The following is a 26,118-nucleotide window of genomic DNA, read 5'->3' on the forward strand; positions in this document are numbered from 1 at the left end:
GTTTATGGGACACGCTGTGTGCATTCACCCATAAAACACACACAGACACACCATTTTACAGTATATTCTACAAAGCACTTTGAGATGTTTCAATAACATGATGAGCTATTCTATCAAAATGCAAGTATTATGACTAAAATTGGCCATTTTAGCACCACGGAAATTTGATGCTATCATTATGAAACTGTACAAGATTAGCTGATACTCCAGTGCTGGAGTGATGCTGCATTGTCAGAGATGCTATCCTGCGGGTGAGACATCAACCAAGTCCTATTTAGGTGGATGGTACTATTCGAAAAGTAAAACAAGTTTCTCTCGGTATTCTGGCCAACAGTGCCCCAGATAAAATCTGTCAGTCATTCACTTCCTGGCTGTTTGTAAGACAATGTTGTGCACAGTTCATTTGTCTAGAAATATAAAGTCGCTAAAGTTTACAGTAAAATCCTTTGAAGTAAATTGAGATATTTTGACCATGTGATATCAAGTGCAAGTATTATTATTATTATTATGATTTGTTTACATTCATATGGTGTCTTTAATAGGCAATCCAGAAAGTGCTTAATAGTGTTTCAAGGAAAAGAAGCACTATACATTTGTGTGCAGGTGGGGGGGGAGGGGAGCGAGAAAGTGTTGCTCGTGGCACAAAACAATTGAACTAAAATCACTGTTTTACTGGCCAAACATAGCCTCCCTTCATTACACACATGTACTAAGGTTTTAAGAGTCAACCAATTTACAACCGTGTTCATCTCTTAGAATCACATCAGCCATTGTTGTTCCTCGGCTTAATTACCATATAGTGGAATTATATCAGATATTCTTAAGCACGGTGATTGGTTTCCGCGTGTGTCAGACACCCAGCTGACCAAAAATAAAAATTTTGTGATAGCACTCTCACTTGTAGCATACACTTGCATGTCGTCCCTTCACTGCACATAGAGCCCCAAAAATGTTGTAAACAACTATTTACTGTCTCCCTAATCTATAATGATACGAGAAGTCCCCCTTCACGTCGGGACATTCTCCCGACGTGAAAGGCACTATACAAATGTAATTTTGTATTGCATGAGAAACACTGTTCATAATCATGTTTCACTCTTTTCACTTGTAGTACCAAACATGAAAAAGTATAAGCAGTGCAAACAATCTAGAAATTCTCTGTACGGACATAGAAATACAGACATAGAAATAGATTTCATTGAGCACAAGTAAAAAATAATATACTTTACAATTGCAAGCAAATTGCCAGCTGTTTACCTAAACACCACTTATTCAACCAGATTGGTTAACTGAATGGAGGCACTTCCTGATCCTTGCGGATAAACAATGGGAAGTCCTATTCTAAACACATGAAAGATTGCTTATATTAGGAATAATCAAGTGACAAGACTCCAGGATTCCATTGTAACAGAACCTTACTGAATATGGCACTGTAAAGTGAAGGTCAAATTACATTTTATTAGGCATCAACAAAAGTCATGTAGGGGTCCAAATGAACCAAACAAACCATTTTAGTACACAAAGCACCTGATGTGCAGGAAATGAGTGGGCTGGCTACGCGCATATGAAATGAAAAGGGTCCATAGTGCAACCATGTTTGCATTCTCAGGAATTTCATCCTGGAGTCCCTCTAATTCACTCCCTCTCACCCAACTTTTAAAGCCAGATGTGTAAAGCTCTGAGACATTCTCCTGATGTGAAAGGTGCTATATAAATGTAAATTATATATTGTGTCTATATAGCACTGAGATATTATAATCTAAGGGAACAAAGTTAAACTATTATAATTAGCAAGTGACTCCAAGATTCAGAAGTTTATTACAAGATCAGCATATTTGTCATGAAATTGTGTATCTGGATGTGTGTTAGGGTAGGGGAAAAGCAGAAGAAAAGGCAAGACAGGAAGAAAGAATTTGGTTTCACCAACTGTGTTACATGGCACTCAACAGCAATAATAAATTACATTTGTACAGTGGCATTCATGTATTAACATTAATACAAGCCGTTAATGACAAAATTACTTCCGGTTCATTAAACAAAATCTGCTTTTGATTACCTGTTAATTCTATATTCAGAGATATTCCAAAAATGACTACACAAATGAAAGTTTACAATAAGCAAACAACTATTATCCAACTTATTAACTAGTCTGATGAATCTATTGCCAGTTTTCAGCATTCAATGAATCTGAACACTGATGAATTGTTAGTGAAGTTTTTAATCCACGTTAAATACGAATGACAGAAACCTTAGCAAATTCACAAAATAATAGTGCATGTAATATGTACAACAACATTACATTTCTATAGCGCCCTTCACGTCGGGAGGGCATCCTAGGGCACTGGACAATCAGTGTTTCGAACCCAAGCTGGGGGTCAGGATCGGGGAGGGTGGAGGGCGGAGGGGAGGAGGGTGACCGAAAGCACGTTCGAAGAGGAGGGTCTTGAGATGGATTTTGAAGGAGGTAAAGGAGGGGGCGAGGCGGAGGGACTGTGGGATGGAGTTCCAGAGGGTGGGGGCAGAATGGCAGAAGACCCGCCTGCCAGTGGTGGGGCGGGTGAGGCGGGGGACATGAAGCAAGCTGGAGACCACTGAGCGGAGGGAGTGGGCAGGTTGGTAGGGCGTTAAAAGGTTACAGAGGAAGGGGAAGCAAGGCAGTGGAGGACTTTGAAGGTGAGGACCAGAATCTTGAACTGTATCCTCTGTGTGATGGGAAGCCAGTGGAGTCGGACGAGGAAGTGGGTGATAGGGTCACAGAGCCTGGTGCGGGAGAGGACACGGGGTGCAGTGTTGCGAGGAGTTGGGGGGTCCAACAAGCAGGGAGTATGAGTAGTCGAGCCTGCATGTTATGAATGAGTGTATGAAGGTCTCAGTAGCCTGTGGTGTGAGACAGTGGCGGAGCCGGGTGATGTTGCGGAGGTGGGGAAGGCAGAGCAGGTCATGGCATGGATGTGGGGTAGAAAGGATAGCTGAGGGTTAAACAAGAAGCTCATGTCCCGGACTGGCTTAGTGAGGTGGAGTGTGCAACCATGGATGGTGATGCTGTCAGCGCCTGAGGTGTGGAAGTGCTGACGGGAGCCAATCAGGAGAGCCGCGGTCTTGTTGACGTTCAACTGTAGAAAGTTAGCTCTCATCCAGGACTTGGTGTCCGACAGACATTCTGTCAGGGCAGCAGTGGTCCTGGAGTCGAGGGTGGAGTCAGAGAGATAGAGGCAGTGTTATGCTCCTGGGTTGGGTGCAGCACTGTTGGTTCACTTTAGAAGTTAGTTCCTCCAGCAATCCCCTTTATGATATGACATGTCCTTTCAATCACTGGGCTGAATGTAATAGGCTTACTTGTCCAAGATAGGGATGTGATCACATTTCAAATAGTCACTCTCTTCCACAATTACATAAAATAAATTCTTACAAACTAACGTCCAAAGCATTTACATGTATTTAAATAATTTTAAAATATTCTACACTCAATTTTGTCAAGTAAATACTGGAGTATACATCTACCTCTCCAATCTGCTTACTGCCCACTCCACCATCTGCCATCTCCGCTCGACCGGCTCCTGCCTCCTGCTTGTCCCTCAAACCCTCCACCATTTGCAGCTATGCTTTCAGCCGCTACATCCCCAAAACTTTGGATTGCTCTCCCATAATCCCTCTGCCTTGCCCCCTCGTTTCAGATCACACCTGAAGACCTTCCTCTTCTACCATATCTAAGGTCACCTCCACACCCCGGCTTGGCATCAGGCTCCGCCACTGTTAAGCGCTCTGAGACACTACCCTGCATTTAAACACAAGTTGTTGTTGAGTGAAACTTTAAATTTGGGGATAATATTTTTTTCTCCACCATAATAATAATAATAATCCTTGCATTTGATATAGCGCTTTTCACTTCGGGAGGACGTCCCAAAGCACCATACAAAAATTTACAAAGAATGTACAGCATTGGAACCTCCCATTCACCCAACTATTCTGTGCTGGTGTTTATAATATTTATCCTCCACACGAGTCAAGGTTTTTTCCGTTTTCAGCATGTCCCTGCCACATCCTCCCCTCTCTGTATCACATTGCTTTTCTTCCCACTCTCCTATTAGAACTTAAATTGTCCGTTGCAGCCCATTATTTCCCAGCCAAGAGATTGGTGCCTGCCATGTGCAGGTGTAGCTTATGTTCATGCAATGTTCATTCCATACAGCTCATTCCTGTCCCAGAGCTGGCCTGAATGTTCTAAGAATCTAAACTCTTCCCTCCTAAGCCACCTCTCCGACTACAAATTTACCTGCCAGATCTTCCTGTTAACAATAAAATAACAATCCTTGCATTTGATAGAGTCTTATCACATCTTTGAGATGTCTCAAAGTGCTTTACAGAATATACCATAAAGTAAATTGACTGTATATTTTGTGGGTGAAATGCAGCAGCCAGTTGTGGACAAGCAGTTGTGGATTGAAGTGACCAATTTTTTTTTTTTGAAGGAATTATTACCCCTGTAAAAGCGATCCGCCAATTGACTAACAACTGGGTTTCTACTTACTGCTAGGTAACCGGAACCGTATGGAGTAAGGAAACTTGCCCAACATTTCACCGTGCCAGGGATCGAACCCAGGTCTCTCTATCATGGGGCTGCAGCAAATCTGCACTATAAACAGACCCACAATAAATTACAGTATCTTATAATGGGGGAGTATTGTAACTTGCATGGAGGCTGTGAATCACGATCAGGTATGTATACAACTCATCACTTGTGTCTCTATTTATATGCAATAACATAAGTCAGAACCAAAGATTGCAAGTAAAATGATTTTGGATGGGGCAAGAGGAAATAGAACACCACATCTTCTCGGCTTCCTTTAGCTACTGCTGCCCTTTTCCTTCAAGGCATATTTTTATTACTGAGAGCCTTGGGAGAGGATTGTCAAAATAATGTCCAGTCTGTTCTTGATTGCCCGTTAAAACAGTTGGAACTGTAAGTAGGATTACAATTAACTGGAACATTTTGTAAGTATTGAAATACGTTTGCCTCATTTTTGATCATAAAAGCTATTCAGGTTTCCCAAAACTAAAGCCGACCACAACCAGCAGCAAGCAATTTGTTGGGATAATGTACATATATTTTTAAAAAATTCAGTGGGGATGGTAAAAAAAAAGTGGTACTTTAACATGTTAGTAGGATAAGGGTGTACACACACAATATTCTTTGAGCCAAGTTCCTGATTGTCAATTGTATAGTCAGGGGTGGGATGGGGTGGGGAGTTATTGAACAATAATTATGTTTTTCACTGTAGGAAGAGATTGGGCAAGCAGAATACAATTTAAAAGCAGGATTGGTAGAAGACTAGGAGGAGAATTAACTGATTGTTCTCCTAAAGTATTACAAGAGACGTTTGGATGAAGAAGACTCATCTGATTTTGTCCTTCCAGAGTACAAATTCTACTCGATGTAGCTATTGTAAAGAAATACTTCCTGGTACCTGTCTTAAACTTATCATTCACAACGATGAACCTGTGTCTCTGGTCATGTTATCTTGGCATAAAGAGGCATTGTTCTGGATTTCCTTTCTCCATCTGTTAAGCACCTCTACAAGGACGTCTCGATGATTAGGCGAAACAGCATTTGTCTATCTAGCTTAACTGTTGGGTTGGTGGTGAGCAAGGTCTCCTTGGAGCTGAACAGGCTCCAAGGTGACATGTTTAACAATGGAATGTTGGAATCGAGCCCTCTATGGCGCTCTTAGTAGTCCAATTCCTGAGCCAGGCAGGTCCATGGTATCCCAGGCAATGCTGATGACAGCACAGCCAATCTGGCTCATCGGCAGGACATGGACGGGGTAGGGAATCCTTCCATTCATTTCCTGTTAACCCTGCAAGCCAACACGGTAATGGGTAGGGTGTTCTCAGTTGGACAAGCAGCATGAAAGCTTGCCAGACAGTGCTATCAATTTGCAGTTTTAGCTGGTTAGACTCCATCAGTATCCCCAACGAACACTCTGGGGTCCCCAAGCCTTGGCTCTTGCCAACTTGCAGCAGAATTACGTAAGCGGGATGCATCCCTCCAAGGAAAGAGTGTGCATTTGATTCCAACAATCTATCTCTGAGATTTACATGTGTAGGTGGGATGCATGGAAATCTCAGAGTCTTAAGAATAGAATGTGTTTTTTTTTAAAAATGGCAGACAGCTATAAATTCCAAATCATAAATAATTCACACGGTTACAACAGACATTCTACGAGTGGTAAAAAACAAATATCCTGATCAGGTTCCGCTGGTGAATGGTTATTTATCTGCGACTTATCTCTACTCTCCAACAACCACCACAGGAGTCAACTGAGAACTATCAAGACAACTAACAGTTAGGTCCCCGAGATATTGAGGTCAAGGTTCTGAGCACAAACAAAAATCTGACTAGATTTATATACCCTACTTAAATTTTAAATTTGGATTTATTGAGGTTTGTCCAAGTTGCTGTGGTTTGCTCTTTTGAGGCATTTTCACAGAAAACTGGAATTTTCAACTCGTGTTCCTAATCACTATCCAAGACTCCTGCTGGACAGACTCTTGCATCCCTAATCTGAGCCATGCTGCCTTGGGGTGGTATTGTGTTGAGACACAGCTTTTCCTACCATGAGGGAGACACACCTTGAAAAAAGGTCATACTTGGGCTTCTCTTGGGCACTCTATTGTTTGTATATATTGAATGAGAAGAGAATTGAGCTTGGCTGTGGTGCCCCAGGATTAAATAACATTCCAACCCTCACCATCTAATCTCATATATTAAGAATATAATCGTAAAATCATTGAAATTTACAGTGCAGAAGGAGATCATTCAGCCCACGTAGTCTGTATCAGCTCTCAGAGCAATGAGTGAGATACTAAAGGGCTGCTATGTGTGCGTGGAACCATATCCCAGCAAGTCAGTGCCTCCAGGAGAGCAGGAAATAAAGAGACCGGCTTAAAGCCAGAATGAAAGCTCGTAGCCAAAATACATTTAATGGGTTAATGAATCTAGAAACGTAATGTAGTGCACACTAATCATACACTAAATTTACTCTTTGAATGGAATGAGTCAGAAGTTAATCCACATCATGGGAAGCAAAACTTAATTAAACGCTTTAGGGCAGTTTCTTTGAAAATGTCTAAATAAATAAGGGCCACATCTAGGTTATGCAACAAAATCCTGAAGGTGGCTCTGTTCCCTTCTAACAACATTTGCAAATACACACATACACACACAAGCGCACAGAGGCTTGCTCAGACACATACACAGACTTTTTCAAACCAAGACCAAGCCAGCTGCTGTGAAGTATGGTGGAAATAATGCTCTGTGATCCCTGGGCTGCTGTTATTTATGCATTTGCGTCACTAGAAAAGGAAGTATGGAACTAATTTCTCCAAAAAAACAGATACTTAAACAGCTTTGACAAACACCACCCCCTCTTTGTGACAACGCAATCACTCTTCATAAAATTACTTAAAAGATAAACAAACATTGCAATTTTGCTTTTTACACCAAACAGAATTTTTAGTTTACTCAAATAAACTCCAAATTCATTCTTCTGAAGAGTATAATAACTAGATTCATTACATCTGAACAAGGTTCTCAAATGGGATATGAAAGTGGACCACAGATACTTGCACAAAATTGAAATACAACACAGGGCTACTTGCAAATTATCAATAAACCATTATAATGCTGAGGCGCCATACACAAGCATCCCTAATCTCAGCTGTGCTGCCTTGGGGTGATATTGAGATGCAGCCTTTTCCTACATTGAGGGAGACCGAACTTGAAAGAAGGTCATACTTAGGCTTCTCTTGTCCACTTGAGTACTGTAATGTTTGAATAAGTAATCCTTACATGGTTTAAATTATTAGATACATTTGGCTTGTGTAGTCTTGCGTGATTTTTCAGAGACAAATATCTCTCAACTCTTAAGGACTGAGCTTTACCCTCTTGGTCATGACAAATTAGGGTCGGCTGCAAAGTTCCCTCATGGTTGATTAGTTCGCTGACATCCAATTTAGTCTTACAGATTAAGAAAGGCCACTTGGGCTTGGCACTGGACGGCCTGTATCTGTGGAACCTCACCCCAGCATGAGAATACACTATCAAGAGAAAGCAGAAAAGAGTTTGAGACAACAGGCATACATTTTGCGATGCAAATGTTGACAGGCAAGCACAATTTAGCTCAAACATTTACTGAGTTAAGAAAAAAATATTGATAAGATGTTAGTAAACCTTACATGGCTATTACAGTCAAGTTCTGGAGAAAATTTGTTTTTGTTCATTTTGTCCTCTCTCTAGAACTATGGTTCCACAAGTGCTTGCAACTTTCAAATACCTTACTCCAACGGCCATAAACCCTGGCAGAGTTATCTCTTCCCTAATTCTGAAACAAAGACAAATAACACAATATTTGTGTTTCCAGCGACTTTTGTGTTTATACTAGATTTCCAGCATCTGCCTTACTTTGTCTTTTCTTTAGTTTAATTTGTTGAGGAAGAGAAAAGAGATTTGTGATAGTTCTCATGTTGTTAATGTCTCACTGTAGTTGGTGTCACCTTGCAAATCAATTGTTTTCATCAAAATTGGCTCATTCATTTTGCATCAATACAATACAGCAACATCATAATATGGCAATTGTGATCCCATCCAGGGTTATAACGGTGTATAATTTCTGGTCAGTGCATCCTGATTCACTGTGCATGTGGGCACAAAATCCCATGTGCAGCTAACTTCCTAAAAAATAACCAACTTCTGACTCATCAGGTTACTGTCATCGCTTGAGCAGTAAGTTCGATCACTGGCATCATGGAAGTTGGCTGAAGTTTTGCACGCAAGAAGATGGCTGGCATTTTGAAATGAAATGTCAAACTTTCTGCACATATCTTAGATTTTCTGGTAAGTAAGTGTTGGGATCCATGACCCAATCATGCTATCACCAAACTTGATTTTAATGAGTTCCAATCTATTTCGTACATCAGCCCAATAGCCAACTTACCCACTATTAGCTTCTGCAATGCAGCTTTATCTCCATTGACCGCTGCAGCATGGATCTGGGATGCTAGAGTTGACCCATTAGGCAGCCAGTTCTCTGTGCTATTCATACTTCTGTCAGATCGAGTCAGGATTCCAGCCTAGGTAAATACCAATGAAACTTCAATCAATTAATATTGTAATCACAGAAACAGCATGCACTTTTAAAGTAAAGTTCCTAAATTTAAACTCCAAAATCCCTAAAGATTGGTCTAGGATTAGGATTTTTTTCAAAAAAAGGACAAAATTGGAACCACTGGGAACTTTGTATAGTCATGACAATTTATTGGAGCTATTCTACTGTTATTTCTTGGAACACAGAAATAATGAAAAGTAGTCTGGGGCATTAAGAGAATATTTCAGGAAGATGGTGCTATACAGCTAAAGATATGGACCTTTTTAAGGTGAGTATCGGTTCCAGTTAAGAACCACTGAAACTGAAAATGATGGGACCATGTACAGGGAAACCTGATTGCAAGAGTGACAGAAGCCAAAAACATGAATTGATAAGAGAACAGGTCTTCTCAAGGCTGGGCTGGTTCCAATGTTACATGCTTTGCAACAATATTGGAATTGAGTTGATCCTCTGTAATAACAGTATTCATAAGTACAATTATAGTGGTTCATATGAAAGGAAACAGTTGGGGAAAGGAAAATACCATAATGTTGGATCCAGCATGCTCATGTTGGTGTTCGTAAACAAAAGTGTTCAGTCAGTTTGTATTGGGTTATCCAGACTGAAGACAACTCATACAGAACAGTACATTATGAGAAAAACATAGCTTCAAAGCAAGCCTGGCTCCAAAGTGAAGTGCGTCAGAATTGGCAACATCTTTTGACCTTGGATACCCCCTCTGAAATCCAGTTCCTTATGTGCGCTACAATCTGAAGCACTTAGTTTTTCCAGGGTGACATACATCAAAGCAGATAGATTTTTAAATCAAAATGCATGAGTGACATAAAGACTGAATCGCATCTGTGATTATGTGTGAAATTGATTTTAAAATGTTATGTGTGTAATCATTATGATTACACTATACCCAAGGTTTCGTCCTACCGTTAATCAAACCTAGTTCTCTCGCTTTCCAGATGAGTGCTCTAACCACTGAGCTACAGGATTCCTTAGCTACAGGATGTTTTGAACAGATTGCCTGTCTATTTTCTCAATTCCACATTACAACTGGTTGGGATAAAAGAAGTGTATATCATATCCACTACCCTGATCTGGTACAATCACAACCCTGGTCACAAAAGTTGTGCTGCAATTCTCAGGAGCATTTTAAACTCTACAGGAACCAAAGAGTAAGCAGGCCTACCGGATTGACTGACTACCAGTGAGCATTGTGAGAAAATTTGGTTCAACTTTCCATCTCTGCCAAGATTTATAATATAAATAATATTGTGCAAAGATTCTTACAACACATAATTGAGCACTCCAGTCAAACACTGAGAAGAGGTTGTAAACCATTTATGGGGTAAGCTTTCCATTTACCCAAATACAATGACTGAAGGACTATTTAGAAAACTATAATTTAAAATGCATTGGTGAATTACCCTTCTTTTATCCCAAGAATGTGGGATATTTTAATGTGGAATTGAGAAAGTAGACAGGCAATCTGTTCAAAACATCCTGTAGCTCAGTGGTTAGAGCACTCGTCTGGAAAGCAAGAGACCTAGGTTCAATTAACGGCAGGCAAAACCTTGGGCAAAAAACACAATAATAAATTGGTCACTTCAATCCACGACTGTTTGTGGGACACTGCTGTGTGCAATTGGCTGCCACATTTTGCCCACAAATATGCAGTCAATTCACTTTACAGTATATTGTGTGAAGGGCTTTGAGACGTCTAGAAGACGTGTAAAGCGCTTCAAATGCAAGGATTATTATTATTATTTATTATTCTTATCTGGTAGACTGCTTGAGAATTTCTGCTGGAGCTTTGTTAGACTCATCCTGAGAATTTCTCAACTTTTCATTTTTTTTTAAATAGCTGAGCGCTGTAAGCCTAGAGAAGGAAATCAGCACTAGGACCTAGCACATCCATTCTAGTTACTGACAGGCTGTGATTGAAGTTTTGCAAATTTTCCCAGATGGTAAGGCTCAGCAGGATTCCCGGATACTGTAGAGTAGACGGAGCATTGTGCATTGAGAGAATAGTGGAAGACAAACGAGAAGTGGAACACAATTAGAATAAAGAGAAAATGAGAACAGCAGCAATAAAGATGCAACTGAAAAAAAGTTTGTTTTAAAAATGTTTAATTAAAAATAATAGATTATGATTGCTTTCTATTAAAATGAATGCTGCATCCATTTCCATAGCTAGGTGCTAAAACATGACACACACGTTACTAAACCTTGGTTCCCTTCACAACCTGTAGCTCTGTTGCAAGTATGTCAACCTGGCTCAGTTAGTAGAACCCTCACCTCTAAGTCAGAACCTTGGGACTTCGAGTTAAGTTCAGGCTAACTCTCTAATGAAGTACTGGAGAGATGTTGCATTACTGGGGGGTGTTGTGCTTTGAATGAGACATTAAACAGAGGTCTCACTTGGCTATTCAGATGAACATTAAAGATCCCATGGTACTCCTGTATGTATTCAAAAAGAGAAGGCAGATTCTGCTGGTGTCCTGGGAAACAATTCCCGAGATAAAACTGATCATTCACTTCAGAGCATTTTGTGGGACATTGCTGTGTTCAAATTGGCTACCACATTCACCTACAAAATACAATTTACACTTCACAGTAAATCCTGTGAAGCGCTTTGAGACATCACATGAACTGAGAGGTGTTTTGTCAAATGCAAAGATATTTATTATAAAATTAATGTGCGAAGAGTACAGTGGCAGGGGGAGGAGGGAAGAGCATAAGTCAAACACGGATAGATCAATAATGCAAGAGCAGTTGTATAGCATCACTGGCAGAAGCTGGGAAGCAAATCTCTGACCTACCTGTCAGTTTAAACAGGTACAAGGTGTTGAGAAATTGGGGGACAAAAAGAGTAGGAAACAGAAATAAAGTAAAAAAAAAGAAATAAAATAAGTAAAAAGTGAAGTTGACACAGTAAGATGGATAAAGAATGGTCGCCACGGTTGTTGCACTGTACCTCTTAAGAGAATTTAGTATCTTGAGATCTTTGAGAGCAAAGCTGACCTTTTAATTTTATTAGCTCATTTTCTAAGAACATAAATATACCAAAGTTGATCATTTTCAACCAGTTTTATATAGGTCTTCCTAAAAATGCTTACATTTGATATAGCACTTTATCACATCATTGAAATGCTTCAAAGTGTTTCACAGAATTTACCGTAAAGTGGAGTGACTGTATTTGTAGGCAAAAATGAGTTTAAACAAAATATCAAAGTTCCTGTACAAGTTTTGCTCTTGACCCCTAATTTGCCCACAGTCTGAGGTAACTTTATAACCAGAACAATTAAACCCAACATAACCAAGCCAATAAACAATTAAAAAAAAATTCCCTGGCCCAAAGAATATCTGTGGAGACATGCTCTCTAACCCATTTATTATCTGCATTAACATTACTATTCAGTTTGAATGAATCTCATAAAAACAGTAACAAGTGCTAAAAAAAATCTGGGATTTCCTAAATTCTTTTTCCATGCCTATTTTCTGCTCCTGTAATTGCAATTTAATTTCTGTGCAATTATTAGATGTTTTTCTTATTAATGCAATGGAATATATGAAAAACCTAGTAGGGAGTCCACATACTTTTGGTATTTTGTGAACTTTCGTCATTTCTGATATGGCACTGAACTACCCCAACCAACGTCATAGCTCTACCACATCATTACCAGAGCATTCACATTTCAGCACAATTGCGTGACAGCAGCTCCTCAATTACTCAGCCTTCCTCCCACTGCCTTGAACCTTAACAAATGCTCTGGAATGCAGCAAGACTCCACAAGAAACGGTTGAGACACATCTGTGCCAAAAAAAAGTTTTAAAGGTAAACAGCGATTTCTACAACTGTACAGCAGAATTGTCATGTTGTTGGGTATAAAATACTCTACAAATTTTCTTTCAATTGTGAGCTTTATTTCAAACCCAGCAGTTATTCTCAGACAACAATCAAATCTACTCAAAGCAGGTTAAGAGATCCCCATCTACAGAAGCCTTGAGCCCAACTGAACCAAGTATAATATTAGAATCACTTACGCTCAGTCTTGACCAACTAACGATAGTTTAGAGTGTCAGAACAAACATTTCACAGGTAACCTTGCACTTCATCTTGAAGGCCAAATGTTTATGACAAACAGGAATGTCAGGACAACCAACCTTTTCTCTACTCAAAACGTTTAAAGAAACAGTGGATGCACAAGGATTTGACACCTTTCTGCTACTCTCCTCACAAACAGTTTTCAATATACAGTGTAAGCCGGATACATCAGGGCTGGCTGTTATGTGCGTATTAAGCGGCATTCAAGGTTAACCGAAATACCATTACCTCTTCCTGCCAGCAGAGCCTCCTCCCTCCCAATGGACGGAAAAGTGACCAAATAGCGGCAGCTCCAAGGTGATTGACAGCTGAGCTGTGCGTGAATGGGTGGAGCCCAAACATTCACAAGTAGCTGCAGGCTGTCAATCAAACACAATTTTATTCCTCCCATCCCCTCTCTTGTTGTTCCCCATTCCTTCACCCACTCATTGATTGACATCCCAACTCCAGCGGCTGGCGTCCGCTGTCAATCAATCGCAATTTGACTCCTCCCATCTCCATCCTGGAGCCACTCGGCTGAATGGAGTCGCTCAAGACACAGAGTCCGCGAGTGAGTACACTCAGCAGTGACTAGCGCGGCATTTTGTCCGCATTAACCGGATTGTATTATGAATTAACCAAATTTTTAAAACAGGTAAGAATACAAATGAATCGAGACCAGGCGCTTTGTCCAATTTACCCGACGTCCAAGGTTAACCGGCATCCAGTTAAAGCGGCTTCAACTGTACGTAAAAGGAAGGTGAAATGTCAAATTCTCACATTGTGAAAACCACAAAATCTCTCATCCACTGATGAACCTTCCACTTGCATTTCATTGATAAGATACTTCTCATGGTTTAGTGCTACAACAATGTGGAAATCCGTCTCCCACGTGTTCACTCTACATTTACGCTGCAGGAACTACAATCTGTTTCTGAATGTACTCGGATTTGAAGTCCAATGCACTTCAAGGCAAAGTTCCTGGCAATTTTTCCATTTGGGACAAAAAACAAATTGGGAATATTATTTCTGTCTCTGTGGACCCTCATCCCCGCTGGATGGGAGGAGACTTGCTTCAGCTTTCAGTAGGTCTATCTATCCTCAACCCCACTGGTTAGAGCAGCACTGGAGGATACCTAGAAGAAGTTATCTCCATGCTCTCTTACCAGCTGCTTGGAAATGTGTAACAGCTTGGGCTGAGTTATCTCTGGTATTTTTCCTTTCTTTGGCCACCATTCTTTGGTGGAGTCCTGTAACTCAGTGTTTAGAGCACTCATCTCGCAAACGAGAGACCTGGGTTCGATTCCCAGCAGGGCGAAATGTTGGGAAAGTTTTCTTACTCCACAGTCTCCGTTTACCTAGCAGTAAGTAGGAACCTGGTTGTTAGTTGATTAGTGGATCATTTTTACGGGGATAATAGTCCTTCCAAAAAAAAAAACACACACAATAATAATTTGGTCACTCAACCCACTATTGTTTGTGGGACACTGCTGTGCATAAAATGGCTGCCACGTTTCGCCCACAAATATACAGTCAATTCACTTTAAAGCATATTCTGTGAAGCGCTTTGAGATGTCGATAAGACGTGAAAAGTGCTATATCAAATGCAAGGAGTATTATTTACTATTATAAGATGACTGTCCAGTGCATTGTAGGGGGCACACTGCATTGCCATATGTGCTATCCTTTGGATGAGACACTAACTTATTCGTTGTCAACAATTTTTTTTAAAAATTCTTTAGATAAAGTATAAGAAACACTATTATCAATTTACAATATTTAAGACGTAATCCTTTCTGTTTTCCCGTTATTAATCAAGAGTATTCCATTACTTTGGTTAAAAGGGTGTTATAAAACACCAGCAATTTCCCATATTTAACTTGAAAATAAGTTAACTAAGTTGGAATTTGAAAACTAAGGTTTTATAACATAAACAATGGCCCAAAATTAAATTGATCTAAATTTACTGTCCAAATCAGAAGCTTGCTTTGACTTTGATTTACAACAGATGCATAACATTCTTTTTTCCCATTCTTTGCACACTGTCATACGCCATTTACATAAAGGAAAATTATTGTAAGCCCTGGATTGCTCAGTAAGTGGAGTATGAGACCTTAACAATACTTACATTTAGTGTAGTGTCTTTCCCATCTCAAAGGGAGGAAGTCTCAAAGCGCTTCACAGGATGACCTTAAAGTGTCATGACTGTCTGAGTGTGTTGACTTTGTGGGCGAATGTGGCAGCCAATTTGCACACAGCAAGGTTTCACAAATAAGGTTACCAAACAGAAAATTTAAATGAAATGAATGACCAATTTTATTTGGGCGATTGTTGGCCATGACACCAGATATAACTCCCTTCTCTTTTCAAGTAGTCCCAAGGAAACTTTAACATCCAACTCAAGAAGCAAACAGGACCTCGGTTTATCGGGACGGCACCTCTGACAATGCAGCACACTGCCAGCACTGCACTGGAAGGTCATCTTAAGACAACAGGAGCTCCAAGTCCACATGTGGAGCTTGAACCCACAACCTTCTACCTCAGTGCTACCAACGGGACCATGCTGACCTCTCTCTCAAATAACCCACACAGACCCCAAGCATACTCACTCTGGGAAATCTAGTAATCATAAACTTAATGAACAAATAGTCCCATCAATACCTTTTAAAACCTAAACAATAAAGAATATTAGGATTAAATTTAAATAGAGAAAAAAAAGGAAGAAACTCTAGTAATGAATGTACAGTGGATACTCCCATTTTGGTCAATACATTTAATAATAATCCTTGCATTTGATATAGCGCCTCATCACATGGTTGAGGCGTCTTAAAGTGCTTCACAGAATCTACTATAAAGTGAATTGACTATGTATTTTGTAGGTAGCCAATTGCGTACAGCAGTGTTCCACAAAGAATTATGGATTGGGTGACCAAATTATAATTTTTTTTAAAAAAAGGGATTATTGCCTCTGGAAAGTGACCCACCAATCAACTAACAATCAGGTTCCTACTCACTGCTAGGTAAACAGAGGTGTGTGGAGAAAAGAAACTTGCCTTAGGTTTCGCCCTGCCTGGGAATCGAACCTGGGTCCTCTCGCTTGTGAGGCGAGTACGCTAACCAATACACTACAGGACTCCATTTCAGTTCTTCTGAAACTTTAAAAATAATCCCATTTTATGGGATCCTCCTCCCGTTCGTGCTTTATTTGTGCATAGAAACAGTGAAGAACACACGCATCCATAACATAAATATGGAACCCACAGACTTTGTTTTTAAATAAAAAATAGTTTCCTCTGAATGAAGGGATTTTCCTGAGGAGATCCCTCAACTGTATCAATTTCACTCAGACAAGTTTTTCAAGATAACTGTATTGAGATTTTAAAAAATTGAGTGGCATGAGAAGATAACTTATGTTTTCCTTTAAATCAATTAGAGCTACTAAATTGTAGGAACCAATTTATAAACTTCATGTGCTCACACTCTCTACCTCTGTGAAAATAATCCTTGCATTTGATATAGCACCTTATCACGTCTTTGAGACGCCTAAAAGCTCTTCACAGAATATACTGTAAAGTGAAATGACTGTATATTTTGTGGGCGACACGCAGCAGCCAATTGCGCACAGCAGTGTCTCACCTACAGTTGTGGATTCAGTGACCAGTTTTGTTTTAAAGAAATTTATAACCCCCGGAAAAGCGATCCGCCAATTGACTAACTACTGGGTTCCTACTTACTGCTTAGGTAAATAAAGGTGTGTGGAGAAAGGAAACGTTCCCAACGTTTTGCCCTGCCAGGAATCAAACCCAAGTCTCTTGCTTGTGAGGCGAGTGCTCTACCTCTCCAGGCTCAGGCTTCTCCTAGGTAACTCATTCCTAGAGTTTCTTCCCTTTTCTCTCTATTTAAAATAATCCTAATCTCTTCATTGTTTAGGTTTTAAAAGGTAATAATAATCCTTTCATTTGATGTAGCGCTTTTCACGTCTTCTAGACATCTCAAAGCGCTTCACAGAATAGACTGTAAAGTGAATTGACTGTATATTTGTGGGCAAAATGCGGCAGCCAATTGCACACAGCAGTGTCCCACAAACAGTCGTGGATTGAAGTGACCAATTTATTATTGTGGTTTTTTTTCTTGAGGGATTATTATCAGGCGTGTGGAGTCAGGAAACTTGCCCAAGGTTTCACTCTACGGGATTTGAACCCAGGTCTCTCACTTGTATAGCAAGTGCTCTAACCACTGAGCTCCAGGACTCCACAGGTATTGATGAGATGCCTTTCTCTTGGCAAACTTGGGCCCGCTGCATGTCCCCCACCCTCTCTGACCCACGATTGGCCACTGAGCCTTAAGCCAATATGCTCCTATGCTCCGGAACTCCCTCCAAACTCCTCCATCTCACTCACTTCCCACCCATCTTCAAAAACTATGAAGCCATGCCTACAGTCTCCTACCTCCTCCCCACACACACCCTGCTGAATGTCTGTAAAGTATAGTGACCATATGGCCCCAATTTCCGAGGTCAGTCCCTGGATGAGGTGCAGTAAAACTCGCACAAGTCTTATTTTTATAAATCATATAATCGCCAAGTTGTGCATTCACCAGAGTTCCATTCAGTTTCCTAACAAAACCACTTAGATTTCTTTGCACTACTCATTAATCGCCTCTGAACTCGTAATGCCACTCCCCAATCCTTCATTGCTCCCGCACTTACCGGCTGCATTGAATCGCAGGAAATGACGTCCTGACCCGTCCACACACACACTCCTACCGGCCGGCTGCAATGAATCGTGGAAAATGTAGTCTTCATCTGTCGACGCATACGCAGAAGAACTTAATTTTCAGCGATTCAATACGATTCCAGGGCTTGGAGTCAAGTGCTCATGCGCTGATGGGTCAAGTGGCATTGAACCGCAGGAAACTTAGTTTTGACCCATAAATGCATTTGCCTTTACTGGCTGCAGTGAGGAACCAATGGATGCGCACTTAGCTTCTGCATTGAATTATGGGTGTGCAGTGTAGACTGTTGATTAAATTGGATTTTATGTAACTTATAGAATTTGCCTGTAACTCAGATTTTGTGCAAGTCATTAAATGTTAAGGTCCCAACTGATATGATTTTTGTGAGTTTTATCGTATTATGTCCCTGGCCAAATTTGCTCTGCATTGAGTTCAGCAACAACAACATATATTTGTGTAGCGCCTTTCAAGTCAGGAGGACATCCCAAGGTGCTGTGCAAACTAAGCAATAACAATAAAATTCTGAAACCATAACACTCAGAAACACAGCCCTTAATCCAACAAGCTTCTCCAGTATTGCCAGCAATTATGATGAGCTCATGGTTTTTATATGTGTTACCGGATTTGGTTTACAAAATATGGTCACTCTAACCTAAAGTATTCCAAGATGTTACTCTTCATGAAAGGTGCTGATTAAAAGCAAATTATTGTTGTTGTAACATCTGTAGAGATTAATCACTAACCCAGGGTTCTTCAGCAATCAGGCCATTTCCAATGTATTTGTTAATTCAGTTCTCCCACGTTAGTTCAGTTAGGCTGAATAAGACCACGTCACTTCTTCCCCAATAAGCTACAGCATTTAAACAATATATATATATAAAATATATTTTTAAAATCATTTAAATAGATATTGGAATGCTTTTTGCCCACAAATACTCAAAATTACCCTTTAGTTGGGCTTTATATTGTTATTTACAACAACAACTTGCATTTACATAGCATCCGTCACGTCAGCGGAGAAGGATATTTACTTTGCATGCTACCTGACCATTGAGCGGGGCATGGGGAGGGAGAGACACTTAATGTTGAAAGTGAGTGGAGGAATATTCCATCTGCAAACTTCAATATTCTTCACTGTAACAAGCATCAAATTCACTCCAAGAAATCAGTACAACACCCAGAAAGGCTAAAGGACAATGCCACAAAATCATTTTGTGATAAGTCTATCGAGCAATCAGTATGAACATACTTAACTTCATCAAGTATATACTTCCTAGAAGAAAGCACTATTCAGTTTACTGATAAGAAAACTGGCTAAATTACTATGCCATGTGTTGTTATCCCAGAAATGTGTTTGAAATATTCAAGAAAATTCAGATTCAGCCATACTAGCATCAGTTTGGCTATATAACAGCTCAGGAAAAAGGTAATACAATACTCAACCAACACCAAGATTGTATCTATCCCCTTGTAAGTGGCAGCAGGAGGCAACTCAACAAAGATGAAAGTTTCCTGACGATTACAGTGAGCGTAAATAGACTTGGAGAAAGGAATAGAAATTAAGAATTAAAAAAGTGACTTAAAAACAGTAATAGTGGCATATGAGCAATGAGCTGAATGGCCTCCTTCTGTGCTGAAAATTTCTGTTTCCATCTTCCAACGGGCAATACAAGTTCTAGCAATATTGGCAAGAAAGATGTCCTCAAAGCTCTTCACATAACTGAATGGGAGCTTGAGCTGGATAACATGAAATAAACTGCTCAAGCGTTGTGTGAACCTTTGCTGCAGGCATTCCTTGTGGCCTTTTTGGAATGATGACAGGAATATTTCATACTCCAAAGGAAGCTTTTTTCCCCCAAAATAGTGTATTACACAGCATGCTGGGGCGGAGGAGGTTGAAGAAAAAATAGAGAGAAGGAAAAATAGAAAAGTTGCAAAGCTGTTCTTGTGCCCTCCTAGAAGCTAGATTCACATTAGTCAAGGCCATAAGTGAAAAAGTAAAGGAGAAAATAACTTTTTTTTACAAAAACGTCTCACTTTCAGGAAAACAAAATTCAAAATAAAAGTCTCAGTGACTTGGCATGAAGCAGAAGTGGCAATGCACAAGTGGGAAACTATAAATTCACAAGCAATTTTTGGTCTGCCTCATGAGTCTGGCCTGGAAAAAAACCTCTCCCTCACTTCCTCTCGGCTGCCTTGAGAGTCATCTGAAAGCCTTCCCCTCTGGGCTTCCTCCCACAATGACCTATCTTCCTCAGTCACTCTTCTCCGCAGCTCTCTCTCCTCCACTCTCAATTCCCTTACTCCCCTCTCTTCCCGAACCATCTCCTATTCACGTAAGTCACCATGATACACCAGCCACCTCCGCTCCCTTAAAGCACAGGTGCGAGCCGCTGAGCGCACCTGGCTTAAATCAAACTTAACGGTGCATTGGCAGATGTAGCTGTATCTTATCAAATCCTACCGCTCCGCCCTCGTTTCTGTTAAATTGCCATGACAATCTTGGAGGCTAAGGACAACCCCAGGCTCCTCTTCTACATCATGAACCGGCTCCTCCGCCCACCCTCTCACACCTCGCCCATCCTCACCTTAAATGCCAACTGCGAGGCGATGCTGGACTTCCTTGAATCCAAAGTCGAGGGAATCCACCCAGCTGCCTCTGCAACTGCTAACCCCTCCCCATCCCGGCCTCCACCCATCTCTCCCTCCACACCTTCGAACCCATCTCCTCCTCCTCTCTCATCACCACTATAACCCTCATGAAACCGAACACCTGCTCCCTCGACCCCATCCCTACCCCTCTCCTTACCTCCCAGCTCCAACTCCTGCCCCTCTACTCAGTGACATCATAAATCTCTCCCTGTCCTCTGGTACTGTTCCCACTCCATTAAAAATCACTGTCATCACTCCTATCCTTAAAAAACCCTCCCTGGACCCATCTCTATTCCCAAACTACCGCCCCATCTCCAACCTCCCTTTCCTCTTCAAGGATCTGGAATGAGTTGTTGCTTCTCAGCTTCGCTCCTTCCTCTCCCGCCACTCCCTTCACGAACCCCTCCAATCTGGTTCCAGTGCCGCCCACAGCACAGAAACAGCCCTGGTCAAAGTGACAAATGACATTCTGTCCATCTGCGTCCCTCTGCCTCCTCGTCCTCCTTGACCTCTCTGCTGCCTTCGACACCGTCGACCACTCTATCCTCATCCATCGCCTCTCCTCTCACCTCAATCTTCACGGCTCTGTCCTTGACTGGTTCAGATTGTACCTCTCACACCTCCTCCACTTCATCTCCACAAACGGCTTCTCCTCTAGCCCCCACACCGTCTCGTGCGGCGTTCCTCAGGGCTCTGTCCGTGGTCCCCTCCTCTTCAACATCTATATGCTCCCTCTTGGTGACATCATCCGCAGACATGGGGTCAACTTCCACATTACCCAACTATACCTCTCTGCCTCCACCCTTGACTCCAGGACCACTGCTGTCCTGACAGAATGTCTGTCAGACATCAAGTCCTGGATGAGAGCTAACTTTCTTCAGTTGAATGTCAACAAGACCGAGGCTCTCCTGATTGGCTCCTGTCAGCACCTCCTCACCTCAGGCACTGACAGCATCACCATCCATGGTTGCACCCTCCACCTCACTAAGCCAGTCCAGAACCTTGGGGTCTTGTTTGACCCTCAACTGTCCTTTCTACCCCACATCTGCGCCATGACCCGCTCTGTCTTCCACCACCTCCGCAACATCCCCCGGCTCCGACACTCTCTCGCACTGCATCGAGGCTTGACTATGCAAACTCATTGCTTGTCGGCCTCCCCAACACCTCCCTCTACAAGCTGCAGATCATCCAGAATTCTGCAGCCCGCGTCTTCCCATCGCACAGAGGATACAGTTCAAGATCCTGGTCCCTACCTCCTCAACGTTGCCTGACTCCACCACTGCCTCACTAACAGTCTGCCGAAACCCTCATACATGCCTTCATTACATCCAGGCTCAACTATGCCAAATCGCTGCTTGACGACTCGTCCCTCCACAAGCTACAGATCACCCAGAACTCTGCAGCTCGTGTTCTCTCCCACATCAGATTCCGTGAACCCATCACACCCACCCTCGCCCGGCCTCACTGGCCCTCATTCTTCAGAGGATCGAATTCAAAATCCTTATCCTCAACTTCAAGGCCCTCTGACCTACCTCTCCGACCTGCTGACCCCTTATCAACCTGTCCACTCCCTCCACTCAGCAGGCTCCGTCTGCTCCATCTCTCCAGCCCGGCCCGTTTCACCATTGGTGGTCGGGCCTTCAACAACAACAACAACAAGATTCCATTTATAGAGCGCCTTTCACGTCGGGAGGACATCCTTCAGCCTCTCTGCCCCCACCCTCTGGAACTCCATCCCATATTCCTTTCGCCTACCTCCCTCCCTTGCCTCCTTCGAGGAACGCCTCAAGACCATCCTCTTCGACCGTGCCTTCGGCCACCCTCCTACCATCTTTGCCCCCCTTTGGTATTGTTACCAGGAGTTTACTGTAGCATTCCTCTGAAATGGCACAAGTTACCCAATACATCTCCAAAACTCAACCACCAGTATTCTCACCCATAACAAACTCGGCATGCCCATCACCCCAATCTTCACCAGGCTTTACTGGCTCAGAAAGAATAGATTTCAAAATCCTCACCCTTGCATACAAATTCCTTCATGCCCTACCACCTCCCTACCTCTCTGACCTCCATGTATCCCACTCCTCTGCCCACGCCTTCACTTTGCTGGCACTTGCCTGCAATGCATCCCCGATCCCTCTGTGCCACAGTTGGTGACTGCGCTTTCACTATGCTCCTGAGCTTTGGAACTCTTTGCTTCAATCCCTCTGCCTTGCTCCCTCTTTAGCTATCTTTCAATCCCACCTTAATACTTACTTGTTCGGCCATGCTTGTGTCCCCTTCCCATATCGTCCAACCCTGCCAACATGCAATGCTCTGAGACACAATATAAATGCAAGTTACTGCTGTTGTACATTATAAAGGTTCTGAGTTGCAGAATGCAATATTCACGTGCATTTATAAAATGCTCTATATTTGTTTCAACATGGAACCATTTCTAGAATAATAATAATCCTTGCATTTGATACAGCACCTTATCACATCTTCGAGACGTCTCAAAGCGCTTCACGGAATATACTGTAAAGTGAATTGACTGTATATCTTATGGGCAAAACAAAGTGAATTGACTGTGTATTTTGTGGGTGAAACAAATGAGATCTGTTCTTAATTGGTGTGAACCCATAAATTAGCGTTTACTGATGACGTCCTCATCATAAGCAAAAAGAAATGACTCCCATACTGGCCAATAGATGGAGCTATGCGCTAATTTTGTTTCAACTGTGTAACTACAAAAACACACACATTTTAAAGGTAATGCATGAAAGTCTACTTGTGATGATGGGCCCAGAACTCACTCACAATTTCAAGGGTTATTAGATCCGAAACCACTCAATGGTCTATTATCCAAATAGTATCACCTTCCATATTTGGAAATACTTTTAAAACTATTTTTTGCATCTTATCTGAACATTTCCATTTTATTGCATTATGAATACAATATGTTCTCAAGTTGTCATTTCATAATGACTATTTTACCTCCTTTTTTAAAAACTTAAAATAGGAATAGAGAATTATTTTGTCTAAAACAAAGATTCAACAAGGTGATATTCTGCTAGCTATCAGGTGCAAGATGTCCAGTTAGGGGATTCTCCGATTGTAACTGATTTACACACAATCCATGGATTTTAGTGTATTACAGAAATCATATGAATTAGATTGAACTAGCTGTATTAAATTTAATAGAATAGTAGAAATTTTAGGTTAGAAAGAGGCCATTTGGACTATTCTTCCTTTGTTGGTGCTGGCTCCCTACTTGAGGTTTCCTTCCCTTTGGAATTGCTCAACCCCATTCCCTTTTATATCTTTATTCTTCAAGTGACTACCTAATACCCTTTTCAATGGGTTAATTGACTTGCTTTCAATAGCCACTTATGGAAATGTGTTCCACATCCTAATAATTCTCTGTGGAACAAAATGGGTTGTCTAACTTCACCACGTATCCATCCAGTGACCCAGTGACACCAGCATGAAGTAAGAAAATTAGCAAGGATATCCGATTAACTTTAAATATAACATTAGATTTTCAGGCACCCCATTTTGTTTTGCAGACCTCTGTCAACAAAACATTGAACCAAATTTTCTGAAATAAAGACATGAGCTAAACTATTCAGCAATCTGAATGAACAGGCTCATGTGCTCGTGAAGGAGGGAGGAGAGAGAAGAAAAGGGGCATGTGGTTTGAGATGGGATACTGTCTGTCAATTTGGAATCAGTAACATGGAAAACGACACTATGTCGGTTAAAGATCACAGCAAGGCGTGGATATCGAGTGGGACATTAGGGAAATAGGACAGGACCTGCCAATTGGTGGGAGGAATCGGGTGCACATAAGACATGCACTGACAGGGGAACATAGTGCAGGGATAGATTAAAGTCCAGAGATCAATACAGTAATAAAGAGAGGCAGAGGGAAACACCAGAACTTGGTCCCTGAAGTTATGGCTTCTCTTTTCTACAAAACAATGACCATATTTAGTATACAATGAAGTTAAAGTGAATTTTCTCTGCTTGAACACAAACCTTAGCTAACATCCTGCGCATGCCTTTTGAAGTCAAATATTTGAGCGAAAGTGATTTGAATACAAACCCCTCAAAAATGCCAACAATTACATTTGAATATACATTGTTTAGACTCAAATAAAAAAAAGAAATGAATAGAAGAAAGAAACAAGAACAAAACAAAGCGTGAAGGTTGTGTTCAATTAGTCTTCACTTACTGTACTAATTGTGCTGATCTGAATTCGCAAATGGAATTGCTATCAGGGGTACACTTGGGAGAATTGCTGTAATTAACACTTGTGCCCAAACACATTTTATATCTTATTACTATTCAACTAATCCAATAGAAAAAGAACAAAATTATAAAATCCACGTCTCCAATACTTTTGACTAAACTGCTCAAAACCATTATTGAGACATTTTCTGACAGCTATACTATTTGTACAGTAGGAAACTAATGTTTTTTATATTAATAAGTATTCATGCACAATGTCACAAGTCACCACTATATATATATATAAATTTAAAAAACGCATAAATAACTAAACCCCACCCCCTAACAACACTGTCATTGGCAGCCAAACATTTGGCTAGTTTTAATGAGATGCCAGTTACAATAGAAAATGAAAAGATCAAGAACCAAGATCCATTCTGCAACGTTATAACAGCATTCTAACTTAAAGTGGCATTGTACACACAAACACTAACAGAAGAACAAAATGAGGCTGAAGAATATTATATTATGAGGTTACCAAAATCTTTTATTGTCTATACATTTCCAGGTTATGCATTCCAAAGAATTGCCAGGAATTTACACGCAGTCATATTGCTGCACTAGAAAAAACCTAGCAACGTTATTCATCTATCTTCCGATGGCTTTTTAAGCCTGGGTACACCAATTCTCTGGAAGATTTTATTTGGTGGTTTCCTTCAAAATGGAAGATTTGAATTATTACAATGCATTCTTATTTGTTAGCTCATTAATTCATTCACATTTACTACCCTAAATTTCTGCCAGCTCCACCCACAATTCTCTGGCTGAAGGGATGGCAGACAGTGTTCTCAGCCTTCTGTCAATGTTATATTGGAGAGACGCAAGGTCAACTCACTCTCTAAATCAGCATTACAACGAAAAGACAACATGAGGGTATACATCTGAAGTCTAATGCTAATAAATATAAGCCAATTGTTCTAAAATATTTTTGGCCTACATATGCTTAGCCTACTAAACAATTTTAATCAAAACTAATTAAGCTTGTTATAAGTTTGTAATTCTGTTTTACAGACATTTACAGCAGAGAAGGAGGCCATTGTGTCTGTGCTGGCAACTTGAAAGAGCAATCCTTTCAGTCCCATTTACCTGCCTTTTCCCCATAGCCCTTAGAATATTCATCTATAAATATCTATCTAGTTCCTTCTTGAAAGCTCATATAGATCCTGCCTCGACCACAGCACTCAGAAGGGCATTCCACATCTACTTTTCAACTTCCA

General features: G+C 41.0%; 1 protein-coding gene across 1 annotated transcript in view; it reads right to left on the reverse strand.

The window, feature by feature from the left end:
• invs (inversin) overlaps positions 1-26,118 on the reverse strand; it is a 143,953-nt gene that overhangs the window by 103,221 nt on the left and 14,614 nt on the right. The window contains exon 2 of the mRNA XM_042332359.1: positions 8,994-9,129. Within this exon, the coding sequence (XP_042188293.1) occupies positions 8,994-9,099 (106 nt within the window). The 5' untranslated portion in view covers positions 9,100-9,129. The remainder of the gene's footprint in view (positions 1-8,993; positions 9,130-26,118) is intronic.

This window comes from Callorhinchus milii, unplaced genomic scaffold, assembly GCF_018977255.1.
Source record: "Callorhinchus milii isolate IMCB2004 unplaced genomic scaffold, IMCB_Cmil_1.0 Scaffold2, whole genome shotgun sequence".
Lineage (NCBI taxonomy): Eukaryota > Metazoa > Chordata > Chondrichthyes > Chimaeriformes > Callorhinchidae > Callorhinchus > Callorhinchus milii.